The sequence below is a fragment of the Branchiostoma floridae genome, chromosome 5 (assembly GCF_000003815.2).
Source record: "Branchiostoma floridae strain S238N-H82 chromosome 5, Bfl_VNyyK, whole genome shotgun sequence".
Taxonomy (NCBI): Eukaryota; Metazoa; Chordata; class Leptocardii; order Amphioxiformes; family Branchiostomatidae; genus Branchiostoma; species Branchiostoma floridae.
This window is the reverse complement of record NC_049983.1, coordinates 26811571-26828519: the sequence shown is the minus strand read 5'-3', so window position 1 is coordinate 26828519 and position 16949 is coordinate 26811571. Positions and strand designations below refer to the sequence as shown.

The following is a 16949-nucleotide window of genomic DNA, read 5'->3' as shown; positions in this document are numbered from 1 at the left end:
ATGGTCGCAAGTAGGGGTGGGTACTGGTTGATGTACCGGAATCGGGTACAAAACTGGTTTTTCTTTTTGGACCGGTCTGGAAAAAACGGACCCAAAAAATTTGGTGGACCGGATGTTGAACCAGTTAGAAAATAAACAGATTATATGATAAAGAATTCACATGTCCTGAACCGGACCTGGACCTGAATTTTCTGTACCGGTACCCACCCCTAGTCACAAGTACATGTAATAGCATGATGGCCCCTTATGCTGAAATGCAGTAGCTTAATAGAACCTGCACTGGTTTGATTAATATGTGGGACATAACACTTAAATGAGAGGTCCACACACGAAACTTGGTACTCACAGCTTCACTTTTGACATTCATTAATGAACTCATCTTTATGATAAAACCATGAAGAAATAGTGCAAAAGAAGAAGACATTCAGGGGGAGAAAAAGCCATGGGGCTTGTTCTGAATCTCCCCCAATCAAAGTTAACAAAATATGATTATAAAACTGTTTAACAAATCAAAAAATGATGATAGTAAATGATACTACGGTAACCGTTACAGATAGTAACAATATACATTGGTGTAGGTTAGATTGTAGTGATATATCAACAATATAGTTATAGGTCACAGAATAATATGGTAGTAAATGGTAACAAACACAGGTTAGTGCAGGTGTTTCTTATGTCTACCTGCACCTAACCTGCACTTGTCCATGTACTGGGTTTTATACCAGTATGTCCTGTGATGTAGGTGTATGGACTGTTATTAACTGCATCAATTTGAAAATTTTAGAATGATCCATATCTATATACTTTCTAAATTCAAAGTGGTGCAGGTAAAATTTCTCTGCTGCAGGTAATTTTCAATTGCAGAAAGAAAGTATTTCAAGCCCTTGTTTCTGGCATTCAAGGACTCACCAGTCCTGTGGTGTCTGCCTCACCCTGCCCTGTCTGATCATGCTCACTGATTGTGCTGAAGGCAATTGGGGGGGTTTGGCCAGCTGAGGGAGGGTTCTGGGTCTTCCTCTTGCGCCAGATCATGAAAATGATGGTAACAATGAGGACAGTACCTGCTACTGCACCACACACAGAGCCAATGAGAACAGGGAGGGAGAAACTGGGAGCAGGTTGAGGTTGGTTTGGTGCTCCTGGCTCTTCACAGATCAGATCTTCAGGACTGATATCTTTGAGCCTTACCCCACGGAAGTTGCTTGGCCCTTCACATATGATTTGGTTTTCAAATGGATGAGACCCAGTCATCTTCTGCCTGCAGGGAAGCATCCTACAGTCACACTGCCAGGGGTTGTTGTTGATGTTAATACCTTCGAAAGAATGTCTGGCAATGTTTACACTGATTGCTGACAGTTCTGCAAACATCTCTGCATTTAGGACTGTAAGTCTGTTGTTCTGTAGGTCCAAGATTACAAGTTGTGGCATTGAATTGAAAGTTCCAGCCTGAATGTCACTGATCTCATTGTTGTTCAAGTAAAGGGTCATCAAGTTTCCCAGCCCTCTGAACATGTCCGATCTGAGGCTTGTTAACTTGTTATTACCCATGTACAACCATGTCAGTTGTGGTGTTGAAGTGAAAGTTCCAAAGGGAATATCACTAATCTCATTATTAGACAGCCAAAGGGTCTGCAAGTTTTCCAACCCTGTAAACATGTCAGCACTGAGTTTTGTTAACTTGTTACCGTACAGCCCCAAGTCTCTCAGTTGTGGTGTTGAATTAAAAGTTCCAGCCTGAATATCACTGATCTCATTATTGTCCAAGCTAAGGAACTCCAAGTTTGCCAGCCATGTGAACATGTCAGCACTGAGGTTTGACAGGTGGTTAAAAGAAAGCTTTAAGTCAATCAATTCTGATTGATTATTGTATTTATGTAAGTTACAGAATGCATGGCCATTGACTGTGGTAATATGATTTTTTGACAGATATAAAAGCGTCAAGAGACCATACTGAGAGAAATCAAACTGACTTAATGTTGTGATTAGATTATCCCACAAGTAAAGGCCGTCGATTCCTGTCGGCAGGTCCTGAGGAACACTGGTGAGGTTCTGGTTGCTGCAGTCAGCAGTAAAACCTGTAATTCTGCAGGAAGCTTCTGTTGCTCCAAACACCTTCAGGATGATCAGAATGGATAACAGCATCCCTGGCAGCTTCTCACCCATGATGGTCTGTGTGCCCTGGTGCAGGAAGAAGGATTATAAACATATAGCATTAAGTCAATATTTTTTTTACAGAAAATATCCACCACGATAATTAGGGTATAAACCATTACAATACAGTCATGACAAATATACATCTAATGTGTATACTAGAAGTTTATGACATAAGTCTTCTTTTTAGACACAAATTCCCACTGACTGCATGACAAAATTTTTTGCCAAATGGGAAGTTGATCATGACGAGATTAATTATACACGTCAAGAATTATTCTAATTTGCACTGTCTATAAATAGTTTCCTTAGTCATGATTTTTATGAAGTTATAAACTGGAAACAAAGGTCCACCCCTTGAGCTGCTGCAATGGTACAGCCCACATGCCAACCAACCACATATAAGTGTGGTAACACGGTTATATTTCCCCAGTAATATATGGAAAAAAGGCGAGGAAACAAAATGTGTCATTATCTCAAGAGTTCGAATTTCAAGTCATACACTATGATACAGTCACTTACCCTCAAATGATAACCTGCATTGTCCAGTGTCATCACATGCATTTGAAAAATTTCTGTAAGGCTAGTCTTTAGTTAGACTATTATTCAGCCATCTGAATATAATTATTGGTCAAGTACATTGAATTTCTTAGCTAACAAGTTGTCACTGAAAAGGTTTGATTTATGTCAGAAATGCCACAAACTTTCACAGAAATACACGGTGTACTGTAACAATCCCAAATTCCTCAACGCATTTTAATAAGCTTTCCTTACAAGCAGAAGAGTCCTGTAATAAACTACTTACCAAGAGACAGCGTCCTGAAGAAATGTACAAAACTCACTGAAGTCGATCCTTCAGGTTGAAGCGGCCTTTAGTTGGAAGTGCACACCTGGTCAGAAGACTTATAAAACATTCTAAAACCTGTGTGTTGTACTTGGTAGAGGAAACAGATCTGCAACAGTACTTGCGCAGTTGGTTTGGATCCCTTTGCATAACCGTGAGGACGCCGACCTTGACCCTGGGAGAGTGCACAGGGACGCCCTAGCTGGCACCGGCCCAGGTCAACACATCACACCAAAACATTGTATTTTTTTCCATTTTCAAAGCCAATTAGATACAACTTCCCAACATCGTATGAGTCTGAAATTTTCACTGACTGTTCTTTATGGTTTATTCTATCAGTTGCAGTTAGTCTTAATGACCAGCAATTCTTTATTCCTGTGTTATGTGCCTTCAAAAATGCTGCCCAGGAAATTTGACTTTGGCCTCCTTAACATTGTGAACTTCGCATCCATACAAACTGAAAGAACTGCTAAACAAGGTTTAGGTATGCACCACATGTGTACCAGCACTTGCCAAAAGGAAAGACTTAGTGAAGTTTTCTATTATAATACTACCTTCTAGTAGGCCCCTTACCTATAGATTATTCCAAACAATAACTACAATATAGACATATTCGATATTTACTGGTCCGTATCCACTTAATGTACTCATCAATATGTAAACTTTATGCCAAAAACCGTATATGTGATAGAAATTTGTAATCGCTGTTTACATTTTTGCTTTTTGTTTTACCTTTTTCCCTTTCTTTATATATAGCGCCTGATGTGGCCTTACGCATAACTTGGAATATTCAGCACAACTTTAGTAAAAATTGTGTAGAAGTAGATTTTTTTTAGATAGTATTTGTATAAGTATGATGTAATCTGTATTCAAGAAGCGTGGTTAAAACCTGACGATAATTTCCATCTAGATGGTTACGACTATTTTTGAAGTGATCAAAAACTTAGGAAGCGATCTTAGGAAGCGAAGGAACTCAGACAGCATTGAGCTCCAGGACCTGTTCAGACAAAATCTTGCGATAGGAATCAAGAGACTTCGAAGCAACAATTCAGATATCATTATAGAAAAATGCTAACACTTTACGTCCAACACTGGATTAAACAATATGGGGACTTACTCCTCTAAATTGTCGGTCAAACTTCGTCGACCTTGTTCACAGAATGAATGACCCTTCTATCTCCAGCAGCGACGTCAGGAACACACCACTTTTGCAGGAGGGGGTCATAAGTATCAGAAAGTCTATGTCAAACTCCACCACCCGGATATCAGATATCATTTGGTGTAAATTAGACAGAAATTTTATTGCTATGTTTTGCTAGGGATGTGATTACTAAAGGTTGCTTATATCTAGCCTGACTAAAATCGTGCCCCTAGCGACCGGCCCTACAGTTGCTGCGGCGGGAACCACTTTAGGGCTGGGCGGTTACATATGATAGTAATTGCTATACTGGCTTCCTATCGGTGACTCCAGGAATTGGAATGGTCCGCGCGGCTTAGAGCATATTATTCCACAAGCTCTCGGGGAGGGGGTCATTAACCCCAGCCATGTAACGAGAGATTGTGTAAACACAGGCTAGCTTATATCTGCCGCTTGAAAACTCTCCAATATTTGCTGCCAAGAATAATACATTATTTGAGATTTAAATGCTGAGCTACACATGTAGCCAAAGTCAATAGCAGTGGATGCATTATACTTCTAGGTGATCTAAATTCCAGAACTTCTAACCTACAAGAACTCTCTTTGACGACTTTGATGAAAATTCTTCTGCTCAGAATCTGAAATTCATGTAAAATCGAGATGTAATACCGAGTCACTGTAAGTAACAGATACGGCAGGGAACTACATTGTAATTGACCTATGCTCAGCTGCTAACTCTGACAGCGTCCTGTCTACCATCGGCAGTCCAGCTGCTGAATGCTGTATGAAAATTGACATAAATTTAAAATAATAAAGTTTCATGCAGTTAGGGAAACAGCACAACCCTCAAAATTACATGTAGCACCTCAAGTTAAAGCGGTCGACCAGGTCATAAATAATAGCATGATGCCCCCTTATGCTGAAATGCGGTAGCTTGAAACCTGCACTGGTTTGATGACCTGGGAGGTAACACTTGAATGGGAGGCCCACACAGTCACGTACCTTGGTACACACAGTTTCACATTTCACATTTATTACTTTCACTTATCTTAAAGCCAAATAACAAACAAAACATAGTGCAAAAAGAATCTGAAGAACAAGTGCTGGGGGAGGGGGGGGAAGTTCTAGTTCTCCCCCAGTCAAAGTTAAGTAACAATTATATAACACTGCAGTTATAATAATTATAAGTTTAACAAATCAGAAATTATACTGTTACAGATAATAACAATATATAAGGGTTCAAAGTTCAAACAAACAAAATATAGTAATAGGTCAGAGAATAATATAGTAAATGATAACAAATAATAACAACATATTAATAGATGAGAAAATAATGATAGTATAAATGGTAACAAATAATAACATAATAATTGTTTAGATATGGAAATTATACTTTGAATCATGACATAACTCAGTACAAAATTGACAAGTTAAGAAAATGCACTGCTAGGCCCTGTCTTGCTTGTAGATAGTGAAATTTTACCCAAGACCCCGAGAGGCAGGATGCCCTGGGCTGTGTTCTGAGTTTCTGTCATTCAAGGATTCACCAGTCCTGTGGTCTCGGCCCCGCCCTGCCCTGTCTGATCGTGACCACTGATGGTGACACTTTCTAAGGCATTACTGAAAGCAACTGGATTGTTTGGGCCTGAGGGAGGGTTCTGGGGCGGGTCATCTTCTTGCACCAGATTGTGAGAATGATGGTAACAATGAGGACAGTACCTGCTACTGCACCACACACAGAGCCAATGAGAACAGGGAGGGAGAAACTGGGAGCAGGTTGAGATTGTTTTGGTGCCACTCTACCAGTTATGCCCGCTACTGGCTCTTCACAGACCAGATCTTCAGGACTGATATCTTTGAGCCTTACCCCATATGAGAAATTGATTGGCCCTTCACATATGATTTGGTTTTCAAATGAATGAGACCCAGTCATCTTCTGCCTGAAGGGAAGCATCCTACAGTCACACTGCCAGGGGTTGTTGTTGATGTTAATACCTTCGACAAAAAAAGGTTCTGGGCTGTTGACAATGTTTACACTAATTGCTGACAGTTCTGCAAACATCTCTGCATTTAGGACTGTAAGTCTGTTGTCCTGTAGGTACAAGTCTACAAGTTGTGGCATTGAATTGAAAGTTCCAGCCTGAATGTCACTGATCTCATTATTGTTCAGCCAAAGGGTCTGCAAGATTCCCAGCCCTGTGAACATGTCCGATCTAAGGCTTGTTAACTTGTTATTCGGCAGGAACAACATTTTCAGTTGTGGTGTTGAACTGAAAGTTCCAGCCTGAATATCACTGATCTCATTATTCTGTAAGTCAAGGGACACCTTCCCCAGCCCTGTAAACATGTCAGATCTGAGGCTTGTTAACTTGTTATAACTCAGGGGCAAGTCTGTCAGTCCTGGCATTGATTTGAAAGTTCCAGCCTGAATATCACTGATCTCATTGTTGTCCAGGCGAAGCCTGTACAAGTTCCCCAGCCCTGTGAACATGTCAGATCTGAGATGTGTTAACTCATTCATTTCTAGCTGCAAATGTCCCAGTTTTGGTGTTGAATTGAAAGTTCCAGCCTGAATATCACTGATCTCATTATTGTTTAAGTAAAGGTCCTCCAAGATTCCCAGCCCTGTAAACATTTCAGATCTGAGGTTTGTTAACTTGTTATTTGGCAGGTACAACATTTTCAGTTGTGGTGTTGAACTGAAAGTTCCAGCCTGAATATCACTGATGTCATTATTGGCAAGCCAAAGGGCCTCCAAGTTTCCTAGCCCTATGAACATGTCAGATCTGAGGTTTGTTAACTTGTTATAACTCAGGCGCAAGTCTGTCAGTCCTGGAATTGATTTGAAAGTTCCAGCCTGAATATCACTGATCTCATTGTTGACCAGGCGAAGCTTGTTCAAGTTCCCCAGCCCTGTGAACATGTCAGATCTGAGATGTGTTAACTCATTCAGTTCTAGTTGCAAATGTCCCAGTTTTGGTGTTGAATTGAAAGTTCCAGCCTGAATATCACTGATCTCATTATGGTCCAAGTAAAGGACCTCCAAGTTTGTCAGCCATGTGAACATGTCAGCACTGAGGTTTGACAGGCGGTTAGAAGAAAGCCACAAATCAATCAAATGTGATTGATTATTATAGTTATATAAGTTATAGAATGCATGGCCATTGACTGTGGCAATATGATTGTTGCCTAGATGTAAATGTGTCAAGCTGCCATACTGAGAGAAATCAGAATGACTTAATGTTGTGATTAGGTTGTTCTCCAAGTGAATTATAGTGATGCCTGCTGGCAGGTCCTGAGGAACACTGGTGAGGTTCTGGTTGCTGCAGCCAGCGAAAGAACCATGTATGCTGCAGGAAGCTTCTGTTGATCCAAACACCTTCAGGATGATCAGAAGGGATAACAGCATTGCTGGCAGCTTCTCACCCATGATGGTCTCTGTGCCCTGGTACAGGAAGAAGGATTATAAACATTAGCATTAAGTCAATATTTTTTAGACAGAAAATATCCACCATGATAATTAGGGTATAAACCATTACAATACAGTCATGACAAATATACATCTAATATTTATACTAGAAGTTTATGACATAAGTCTTCTTTTTAGATACAAATTCCCACTGACTGCATGACAATATTTTTGCCAATTAGAAGTTGATCATTAGAAAATTAAATAGTTACATGAATTTTAATTTGCACTATCTAATTTATTCCTTAGTCATGATTTTTATGAAGTTATAAACTGAAAACAAAGCTCCACCCCTTGAGCTGCTGCAATGGTACAGCCCACTTGCCAACCAACCACCTAAGTGACTGTGTTAACACAGTTACATTTTTTCCCAGTTAGACATTCCTATGCGAAAGTGGAAGAAACAAATGTGTCATTATCTCAAGAATTGAAACTTCAAGTCACACAGACTTACCCCCAAATGATAACGCTCTGTCCAGACTGTCATCACATGCATTTGCAAAAATTTCTGTAAGGCTAGTCTTTAGATAGTCCTCCTTGATCAGAGCCCTTGGAATCATATTTGTATTTGCTGAATATTTTCAGCCATCTGTCAAAATGTAATACTGGTCAAGTACATTGTTAGCTAACAAGTTGTCACTTTGTTGGCAGAAATGCACAGAAATACACTGTGTACTGTAACAATCCCAAATTCCACATTTGACTTACTTTACAAGCATACATGACATGTAAGAGTCCTGTAACAGAAGACTTACCCAGAGACAGCGTCCTGAAGAAATGTTACTGACAGTACAAGACTCAGTCAATCCTTCAGGTTAAAGTGGCCTTAGTAGAAAGTATGCACCTGGTCAGAACACTTGTAAAACACCCTAAAACCTATGGGTTGTACCTGGTAGGGCAAACAGATACTAACAGTAACTGCGCAGTTGGTTTGGTACCATTTGCACAGCCGTGAGGACACTGATCTTGACCCCACATACCCTGGGAGAGTGGGGACGCCGAGCTGGCACAGTCCCAGGTCAACACATCAAACCAAAACATTTTTTCCCAATTTCCAAAGCCAATAAAATACAACTTCCTGACATTGTATGAGTTTGAAATTTTTACTGACTATTCTCTGTGGTATATTCTATCAGTTGTAACAGTCTCAGTGACCAGCAGTACTTTATTGCTGTGTTATGTGGCTTCACAAATGCTGCCCAGGAACATTTGACTTTGGCCTCCCTAACATTGTGAACTTGGCTTCTATACAAATTGAAAGAACTGTCTGCTAAACAAGTTTTAGGTATGCACCATATGACGTGTACCAGCACTCGCCAAAATGAATGTGATGTTTTCTATTATACTGCCTTATCTAGCCCCTTTACCTATAGATTATTCCATACAATAACTACAATATATATAGACGCAATACTTACTGGCCCATGTCCACTTAGTGTACTCATCAATGCCAAAACCGTATATGTGATAGACATTATACTGTAAATTGCTCTTCACATTTTTGCTTTATACCTTTTCCCTTTCTTATGATGCCTGATGTGGGCTTATGCCACTAGTAGGAATATTCAGCATAGCTTTAGTAAAAAGTGTGTAGTGAAGTAGATTTTTTAGATAGTATTTGTATAATATGATGTAATCTGCATTCAAGTAACGTGGTTAAAACCTGACGATAATTTCCATGTAGATTTAATCCACATTTTCTGAAGTGATCAAAAACTTAGGAAGCAATCCGGTAGGGTTTGCTGTCCTGTTCAGACAAAACCTTGCGATAGGAATCAAGAAACTACAAAGCAACAATTTGGATATGATTATAGAAAAATGCTAACTTTACGTCCAATACTGGATTAAACAATACATGGACTTATTCCTCCATCTACATTTTAGGTCAAACTCTGTCGACCTTGTTCACAGCATGAATGACTAAGGAGTCAGGAACACACCACTTTTGCAGGAGGGAGTCATAAGTATCATAAAGTCTATGTTGTCTCCCGGATATCGGATATTATTTGGTGTAAATTAGACAGAATTTCTTTGGTTTTGATAGGGTTTATTGTGATTACTAAAGGTTGCTTGTACCTAGCCTGACTAAAATTGCGCCCCTAGCGGCCTGCCCTACACTTGCCATACTGGCTTCCTATTGGTGACTCGGAAATTGGAATGGCCCACGCAGCTTAGAGCATATTCTTCCACAAGCTCTCGGCAAAGGGGTCATTAACCCCAGCCAGCAAGAGATTGTGTAAATACAGGCTAGCTTATATGTGCGGCTTGAAAACTGTCCAATATTTGCTGCCAAGAAGAGTACATTTTTTAAAAAGATTTAACTGCTGACCTAGCCAAAGTCAATAGCGGCGGACACATTATACAAAATGTACTTCTTGGTCGTTGAAGAGGGTCATCAGTCATGTATGCATACAGTTACAACAATTTTCTTCAATTAGAGACAGTTTTGTAAAGGTACAGTACATACCTCCCAAATTTTCCCCCGCAAGGAGGCGGGGGGAGGGGGCAGATGATCCAAGCAAGCCTGACCTAGTTTCGTGTTCTCTCGCGAGAACTGAGACTAGGTCATTCCCCTGACGAAGATGTGCTGGTAGACATCGAAAATTTGGGAGGTATGTACTGTACCTTTAGAAAACAGTCACTGATTGAAGAAAATTGTTGTAACTGTACTTCTTGGTGATCTAAGTTCCAGAACGTCTTGCTTACAAGAACTCTCTTTAACGGCTTCGAAGAAAACGCTTCTGAAATTCACCTAAAACCCAGATTTAATACCGATAATGTAACTTGTGTAAGTAACAAACGACAGGGAACTAATAATTGACCCATCTTGATCTCTTGATCTTGATTGAGTACTGGACAACGCCCCTCAGTTGGGGCAAAGCGTCCAGGGGGAGTGCTGCGCCTTGATGTCCCCTGAGGCGTCGGAGAACTGCCTCCTTGAACTTTGGAGCGTCTGTGATCTCCGTGACCTCGTATGGTAGAGAGTTCCAATCTCTCACGGTTTGTGGGAAGAAGGAATGTTTGTAGCAGTCTTTGTGAAAAGGTAGAGCCTTGTAAGAATTTGGGTTTGAGTGTCGCGATTGGCGCGGTACAGGCTTTAGATGAGTTTCGACCGGTAGGGCTACTTTATGGTGTCTTGCTTTCTGTAAAATTGTTAATCTATTTGCTGTCCTTCTGTTGCGTAAAGTATCCCACCCCAAATCAGAGACAAGTTTAGTGACACTATCATAACTATGATACGAATTTGTGACAAATCTGGCCGCTCTTTTTTGAACGGACTCTAACTTAGCAATGTGCTCTTTGTGGTATGGATCCCAGGCAGCGCTGGAATACTCTAAATGTGGTCTAACAAGGGATGTATATGCATTTGTTTTGACTGATTTGGGGCAGTTATAAAGATTGCGTCTCACAAAGCCTAACGTCTTGTTAGCCTTGGAAGCACTGTACTGTATGTGTTGTGACCAAGAGAGCTGGTTGTTGAGTGTGACTCCTAAGTATTTGTGGTTGTTAGTCTCGGCTAGAACATGACTTCCTAGTTTGTAGTCGTAGAGTTTAGGTTTACGTTTGTGGGTATAACGCATAACAAAACATTTGTCCGGGTGTAATTTCATCTGCCATGTGTTTTGCCATGTATCTAAATGTATTGATGTCCTCTTGTAAGAGGGTGTGATCTCTGTCACTGTTTATCTCCCTGTAGATGACGCAGTCATCCGCAAAGAGACGGATGTTAGAGTTGAGGTTGTCGGCTAAGTCATTAATGTACACTAAGAACAGTAGTGGTCCGTGCACGGTACCCTGGGGCACTCCAGAGACTACCTCCGCCCACTCTGAGTGCTCTCCCCCAACTACCACTCTTTGTTTACGATTTTTGAGAAAATTAGAGATCCAGTGAAGTACCTTACCCCTAATACCATAATTTTGGAGTTTTAGGAGTAAGCGATCATGAGGTACTTTGTCAAAAGCTTTTGCGAAGTCGGTTATGCTCTGCTGCTAACATGATTATGGTAAATGGAATGACTATTGGGCATTTCCAGTAAAAAGCACATGTATAAAATATAACGGTACAACTGCGGTTACCATAGATTATTGTATTACTAGTTTACATTTTTTTCCCATCAGTAAAGTTCATGACCCAACCTGCATGTCTGACCACTGTCAGGTCATTTGAAATTTATTACTTCACTTATCTTCCCTTGCCAAACTGGTCTGGAATGCCGCTTTAAGGCCAGAAACATTATACCAGCATTAAGGCCAGCATAGGGCACTCTGCCATGGTGATTTCGCGCCTATTATAGCTGTCTATGTACCCCTCCCTCTACTGTCAGCCAGGCAGTGTCTTGAGCCAATTAGTGAGCATTACAAGAGCATTAATGCTCTCTGCCACAGCTATTAGTTACGGTTGACCCGTACATTAACAACTGGTACATGGGTTAATTCCCAGCCACCTTATCATTGTTTTCTTGTTGGGAACTGGGAACACAGTGACTACATAGGCACAGGGTATCTGACACTGTTTCATTTGGTCTGACTGAATCATACAGACTGGCTTTTGCTTTTCCTCACATTTTCTGCCAGGCTGACTGCTAAATCACAGCAGGACATGTTGTAGGAGGTGAAAGGAAAGACAGTTGACCTTTTAGTGACTGGGTCATCCAAGGCAGACTTGCAACAGACTTGTACATACTTAAGAATGTATTAGCATATGTAGAGGTGATAAGATACCTTTTTCTTATATCAAAATTGTACCTTATCACTAACGCTACGACCTGTACTTAGCTTGTTTGAGCACAGATGTACAATAAAGGTCATTCATTCATTCATTATTGTTAAAGATTACAAAATGTTGCAGGACCTGTATGTCAGCATTTAAAGTTACCATAGTACACATAGTTTAATTCTCTTTGAAGAGAGGAGGAAGAAAAGACCTGGAATAGATCCTATTTCAGGCACATGTGTTTTGGAAGGGTGGCAAGACAAGTACTCCTGAGGCATAATGTGGCGTGACCACCCCCACTAGCTAGCTGTCAGGGGTGGGGTACTGGCCTCTCCTGCACTCAGGGAAATACCCAGATGATAAGTGATGATTAATGGGCCCAGCCTCAACTCGGCATTAATGCAATGTCCAGTGGGAAACAACTTAGTGCCCGGTTAATGCTGAAAATGCTCTGTTGAGGAGCATATAATGCGGCCTTAAAGCGGCATTCCAGACCAGTTTGGCAAGGGTTAAAAACACAAAGCAAAACTTAGTGCAAAAAGAAGAACAAGTGCTGGGGGGGGGAGCCATGGGGCCTGTCCTAGTTCTCCCCCAATCAAAGTTAACAGTCAATGATATAACACTACAATTATTATGTACATGTATGATAATTGTAAGGTTAACAAATCAGAAAATGATAATAATGTTACACATAAAATAATAACAACAGTTTCTTTCAGATCTCTTCCGTGTCACTGACGAAAGATGGTGGATACCATCTGAAACGTCTGACCGTTTCCAAAATCATATCCAGTTGCTTTTTGGCATATCTTATTACCTGGATGTCTAATCTTCATTGCGGCTGTAATAACAATATGATAATAGGTCAGAGAATAATATGATAGTAAGTGATAACAAATAATAACAACATATTTGTTGTAAGAATATTAATGATAGTGTAAATGGTAACAAATATAATAACATAATAATCGTTGAGATATGGAAATTATACTTTGAATAATGACATAACTCAGTACAAAAATGACAAATTAAGAAAATGCACTGCTATTCACTGTCTTGCTTGTTGGTAATAAAATTGTACTCAAGTCCCCGGGAGGCAGGTTGCCCTGGGCTGTGTTCTGAGTTTCTGGCGTTCAAGGATTCACCAGTCCTGTGGTGTCGGCCTCACCCTGCTTTGTCTGATCATGCCCACTGATGGTGACATTTGCTGAGGTATTACTGAAAGCAACTGGGTTGTTTGGGTCAGAGGGAGGGTTCTGGGTCTTCCTCTTGCACCAGATTATGAGAATGATGGTGCCAACAAGGACAGTACCTGCTACTGCACCACACACAGAGCCAATGAGAACAGGGAGGGAGAAACTGGGAGCAGGTTGAGATTGTTTTGGTACTCCTGGCTCTTCACAGATCAGATCTTCAGGACTGATATCTTTGAGCCTTACCCCACGGAAATTGCTGGGCCCTTCACAAAGGATTTGGTTTTCAAATGGATGAGACCCAGTCATCTTCTGCCTGCAGGGAAGCATCCTACAGTCACACTGCCAGGGGTTGTTGTTGATGTTAAGATAAATGAAACCTTCGAAAGAAAAAAGTTTTGTGCGGTTGGCAATGTTTACACTGATTGCTGACAGTTCTGCAAACATCTCTGCATTTAGGACTGTAAGTCTGTTGTTCTGTAGGTCCAAGATTACAAGTTGTGGCATTGAATTGAAAGTTCCAGCCTGAATATCACTGATCTCATTATTGTGCAGCCAAAGGGTCTCCAAGATTCCCAGCCCTCTGAACATGTCCAATCTAAGGTTTGTTATTTTGTTGTTATTCAGGTACAACGATGTCAGTTGTGGTGTTGAACTGAAAGTCCCAGCCAGAATGTCACTGATCTCATTATTGCTCAGGTAAAGGGTCTCCAAGTTTCCCAGCCCTGTGAACATGTCAGATCTGAGGTTTGTTAACTTGTTATAATACAGCCATAACGATATCAGTTCTGGTGTTGAATTGAAAGTCCCAGCCTGAATATCACTGATCTCATTATTTTTCAAGTGAAGGAACTCCAAGTTCGCCAGCCATGTGAACATGTCAGCTCTGAGGTTTGACAGGTGGTTAAAAGAAAGCGACAACTCAGCAAAATCTGATTGATTATTGTAGTTATATAAGTTACAGAATGCACGACCATTGACTGTGGTAATATGATTTTTTGACAGATATAAATGCGTCAAGTTCCCATACCGTGAGAAATCAGATTGACTTAATGTTGTGATTAGATTATTATACAAATCAAGGTACTTGATGCCTGTCGGCAGGTTCTGAGGAACACTGGTCAGGCCCCGGTTTCGGCAGTAAGCAGTAGAACCTGAAATGCTCATGGTGCAGGAAGCTTCTGTTGATCCAAACACCTTCAGGATGATCAGAAGGGATAACAGCATCCCTGGCAGCTTCTCACCCATGATGGTCTCTGTGCCCTGGTACAAGAAGAAGGATTATAAACTTATAGCATTAAGTCAATATTTGTTTACAGAAAATATCCACCATGATAATTAGGGTATAAACCATTACAATACAGTCATGACATAATACATTTGATATGACATTGTATACTAGAAGTTTATGACATAAGTCTTCTTTTTAGACACAAATTCCCACTGACTGCATGACAATATTTTTTGCCAAATGGGAAGTTGATCATGACGAGATTAATTATACAAGAATTATTCTAATTTGCACTGTCTAATAGTTTCCTTAGTCATGATTTTTATGAAGTTATAAACTGGAAAAAAAGGTCCACCCCTTGAGCTGCTGCAATGGTACTGCCCACATGCCAACCAACCACATGTAAGTGTGGTAACACGGTTATATTTCCCCAGTAAATATATGGAAAAAAGGCGAGGAAACAAATTTATGTGTCATTATCTCAAGAGTTAGAATTTCAAGTCATACACTATGATACAGTCACTTACCCCAAATGATAACCTGCATTGTCCAGTGTCATCACATGCATTTGCAAGAATTTCTGTAAGGCTTAATTTTTAGTTAGACTCTTCAGAGCCCTTGGAATGGTATTTGTAATTTCCTAACGTTAAATATATTCAGCCATCTGAATGTAATATTGCTAACAAGTTGTCACGTTGTTGGCAGAAATGCACAGAAATACACTGTCACTGTAACAATCCCAAATTCCACATTTGAATGATATTTAAAGCTTCAACTTAACAATCATAAGAGTCCTGTAACAGAAGACTTACCCAGAGACAGAGTCCTGAAGAAATGTTACAGTACAAGACTTGGTCGATTCTTCGGGATGAAGTGGCCTTTAGTTGAAAGTGCCCACCTGGTCGGAAGTCAAGTATAAAACACCCTAAAACCTGTGGGGTGGGGCAAACAGATCTGCAACTGTACAGTACTTGGCTGCGTAGTTGGTTTTGCACATCCGTGAGGAAGCCGACCTTGACCTATGACCTTAAACCCTCTGTTCCCATACCCTGGGAGAGTTGGTACAGCCTGAGCTGGCACAGGCCCAGGTCAACACATCAAACCAAAACATTTTTTCCCAATTTCCAAAGCCAATAAAATGCAACTTCCTGACATTGTATGAGTTTGAAATTTTTACTGACTGTTCTCTGTGGTATATTCTATCAGTTGTAACAGTCTCAGTGACCAGCAGTTCTTTATTCCTGTGTTATGTGGCTTCACAAATGCTGCCCAGGAACATTTGACTTTGGCCTCCCTAACATTGTGAACTTGGCTTCTATACAAATTGAAAGAACTGTCTGCTAAACAAGTTTTAGGTATGCACCATATGCATGACGTGTACAGCACTCGCCAAAAGGAATGACTTGTGATGTTTTCTATTATACTGCCTTATCTAGCCCCTTTACCTATAGATTATTCCATACAATAACTACAATATATATAGACGCAATACTTACTGGCCCATATCCACTTAGTGTACTCATCAATGCCAAAACCGTATATGTGATAGACATTATACTGTAAATTGCTCTTCACATTTTTGCTTTATACCTTTTCCCTTTCTTATGATGCCTGATGTGGGCTTATGCCACTAGTAGGAATATTCAGCATAGCTTTAGTAAAAAGTGTGTAGTGAAGTAGATTTTTTAGATAGTATTTGTATAATATGATGTAATCTGCATTCAAGTAACGTGGTTAAAACCTGACGATAATTTCCATGTAGATTGTTTCCACTATTTCTGAAGTGATCAAAAACTTAGGAAGCAATCCGGTAGGAACTCCTGTAGGGTTTGCTGTCCTGTTCAGACAAAATCTTGCGATAGGAATCAAGAAACTACAAAGCAACAATTTGGATATGATTATAGAAAAATGCTAACTTTACGTCCAATACTGGATTAAACAATACAGGGACTTATTCCTCCGTCTACATTTTAGGTCAGACTCTGTTCACCCTTGTTCACAGAATGAATGACTAAGGAGTCAGGAACACACCACTTTTGCAGGAGGGAGTCATAAGTATCATAAAGTCTATGTCGTCTCCCGCATATCGGACATTATTTGGTGTAAATTAGACAGAATTTCTTTGGTTTTGATAGGGTTTATTGTGATTATTAAAGGTTGCTTGTACCTAGCCTGACTAAAATTGCGCCCCTAGCGGCCTGCCCTACAC

General features: G+C 40.3%; 2 protein-coding genes across 5 annotated transcripts in view; one reads left to right on the top strand and one right to left on the bottom strand.

The window, feature by feature from the left end:
• The window catches only part of LOC118415712 (RNA exonuclease 4-like), a 51336-nt gene that overhangs the window by 13570 nt on the left and 20817 nt on the right, over positions 1-16949 (top strand). The window lies entirely within an intron of this gene.
• LOC118415711 (carboxypeptidase N subunit 2-like) lies at positions 224-15729 on the bottom strand. 4 transcript variants are annotated; one of them, XM_035820461.1, is made up of 2 exons: positions 15553-15729; positions 224-2178 (listed from the first exon to the last, which is right to left on the bottom strand). In XM_035820461.1, exon 2 carries the CDS (start codon positions 2161-2163, stop codon positions 898-900), a length of 1266 nt encoding a protein of 421 aa, XP_035676354.1. In that variant the 5' UTR covers positions 2164-2178; positions 15553-15729; the 3' UTR covers positions 224-897. The 4 variants fall into 4 exon arrangements, with proteins under 4 accessions (XP_035676354.1, XP_035676355.1, XP_035676352.1 ...); XM_035820462.1 differs by lacking the exon at positions 15553-15729 and adding an exon at positions 2957-3282; XM_035820459.1 differs by lacking the exon at positions 224-2178 and adding an exon at positions 5188-7578.

Bases quoted from the DNA above. Each gene is read 5' to 3' on its own strand.
- LOC118415711 (XM_035820459.1), bottom strand. From the start codon at position 7,563: ATGGGTGAGAAGCTGCCAGCAATGCTGTTATCCCTTCTGATCATCCTG.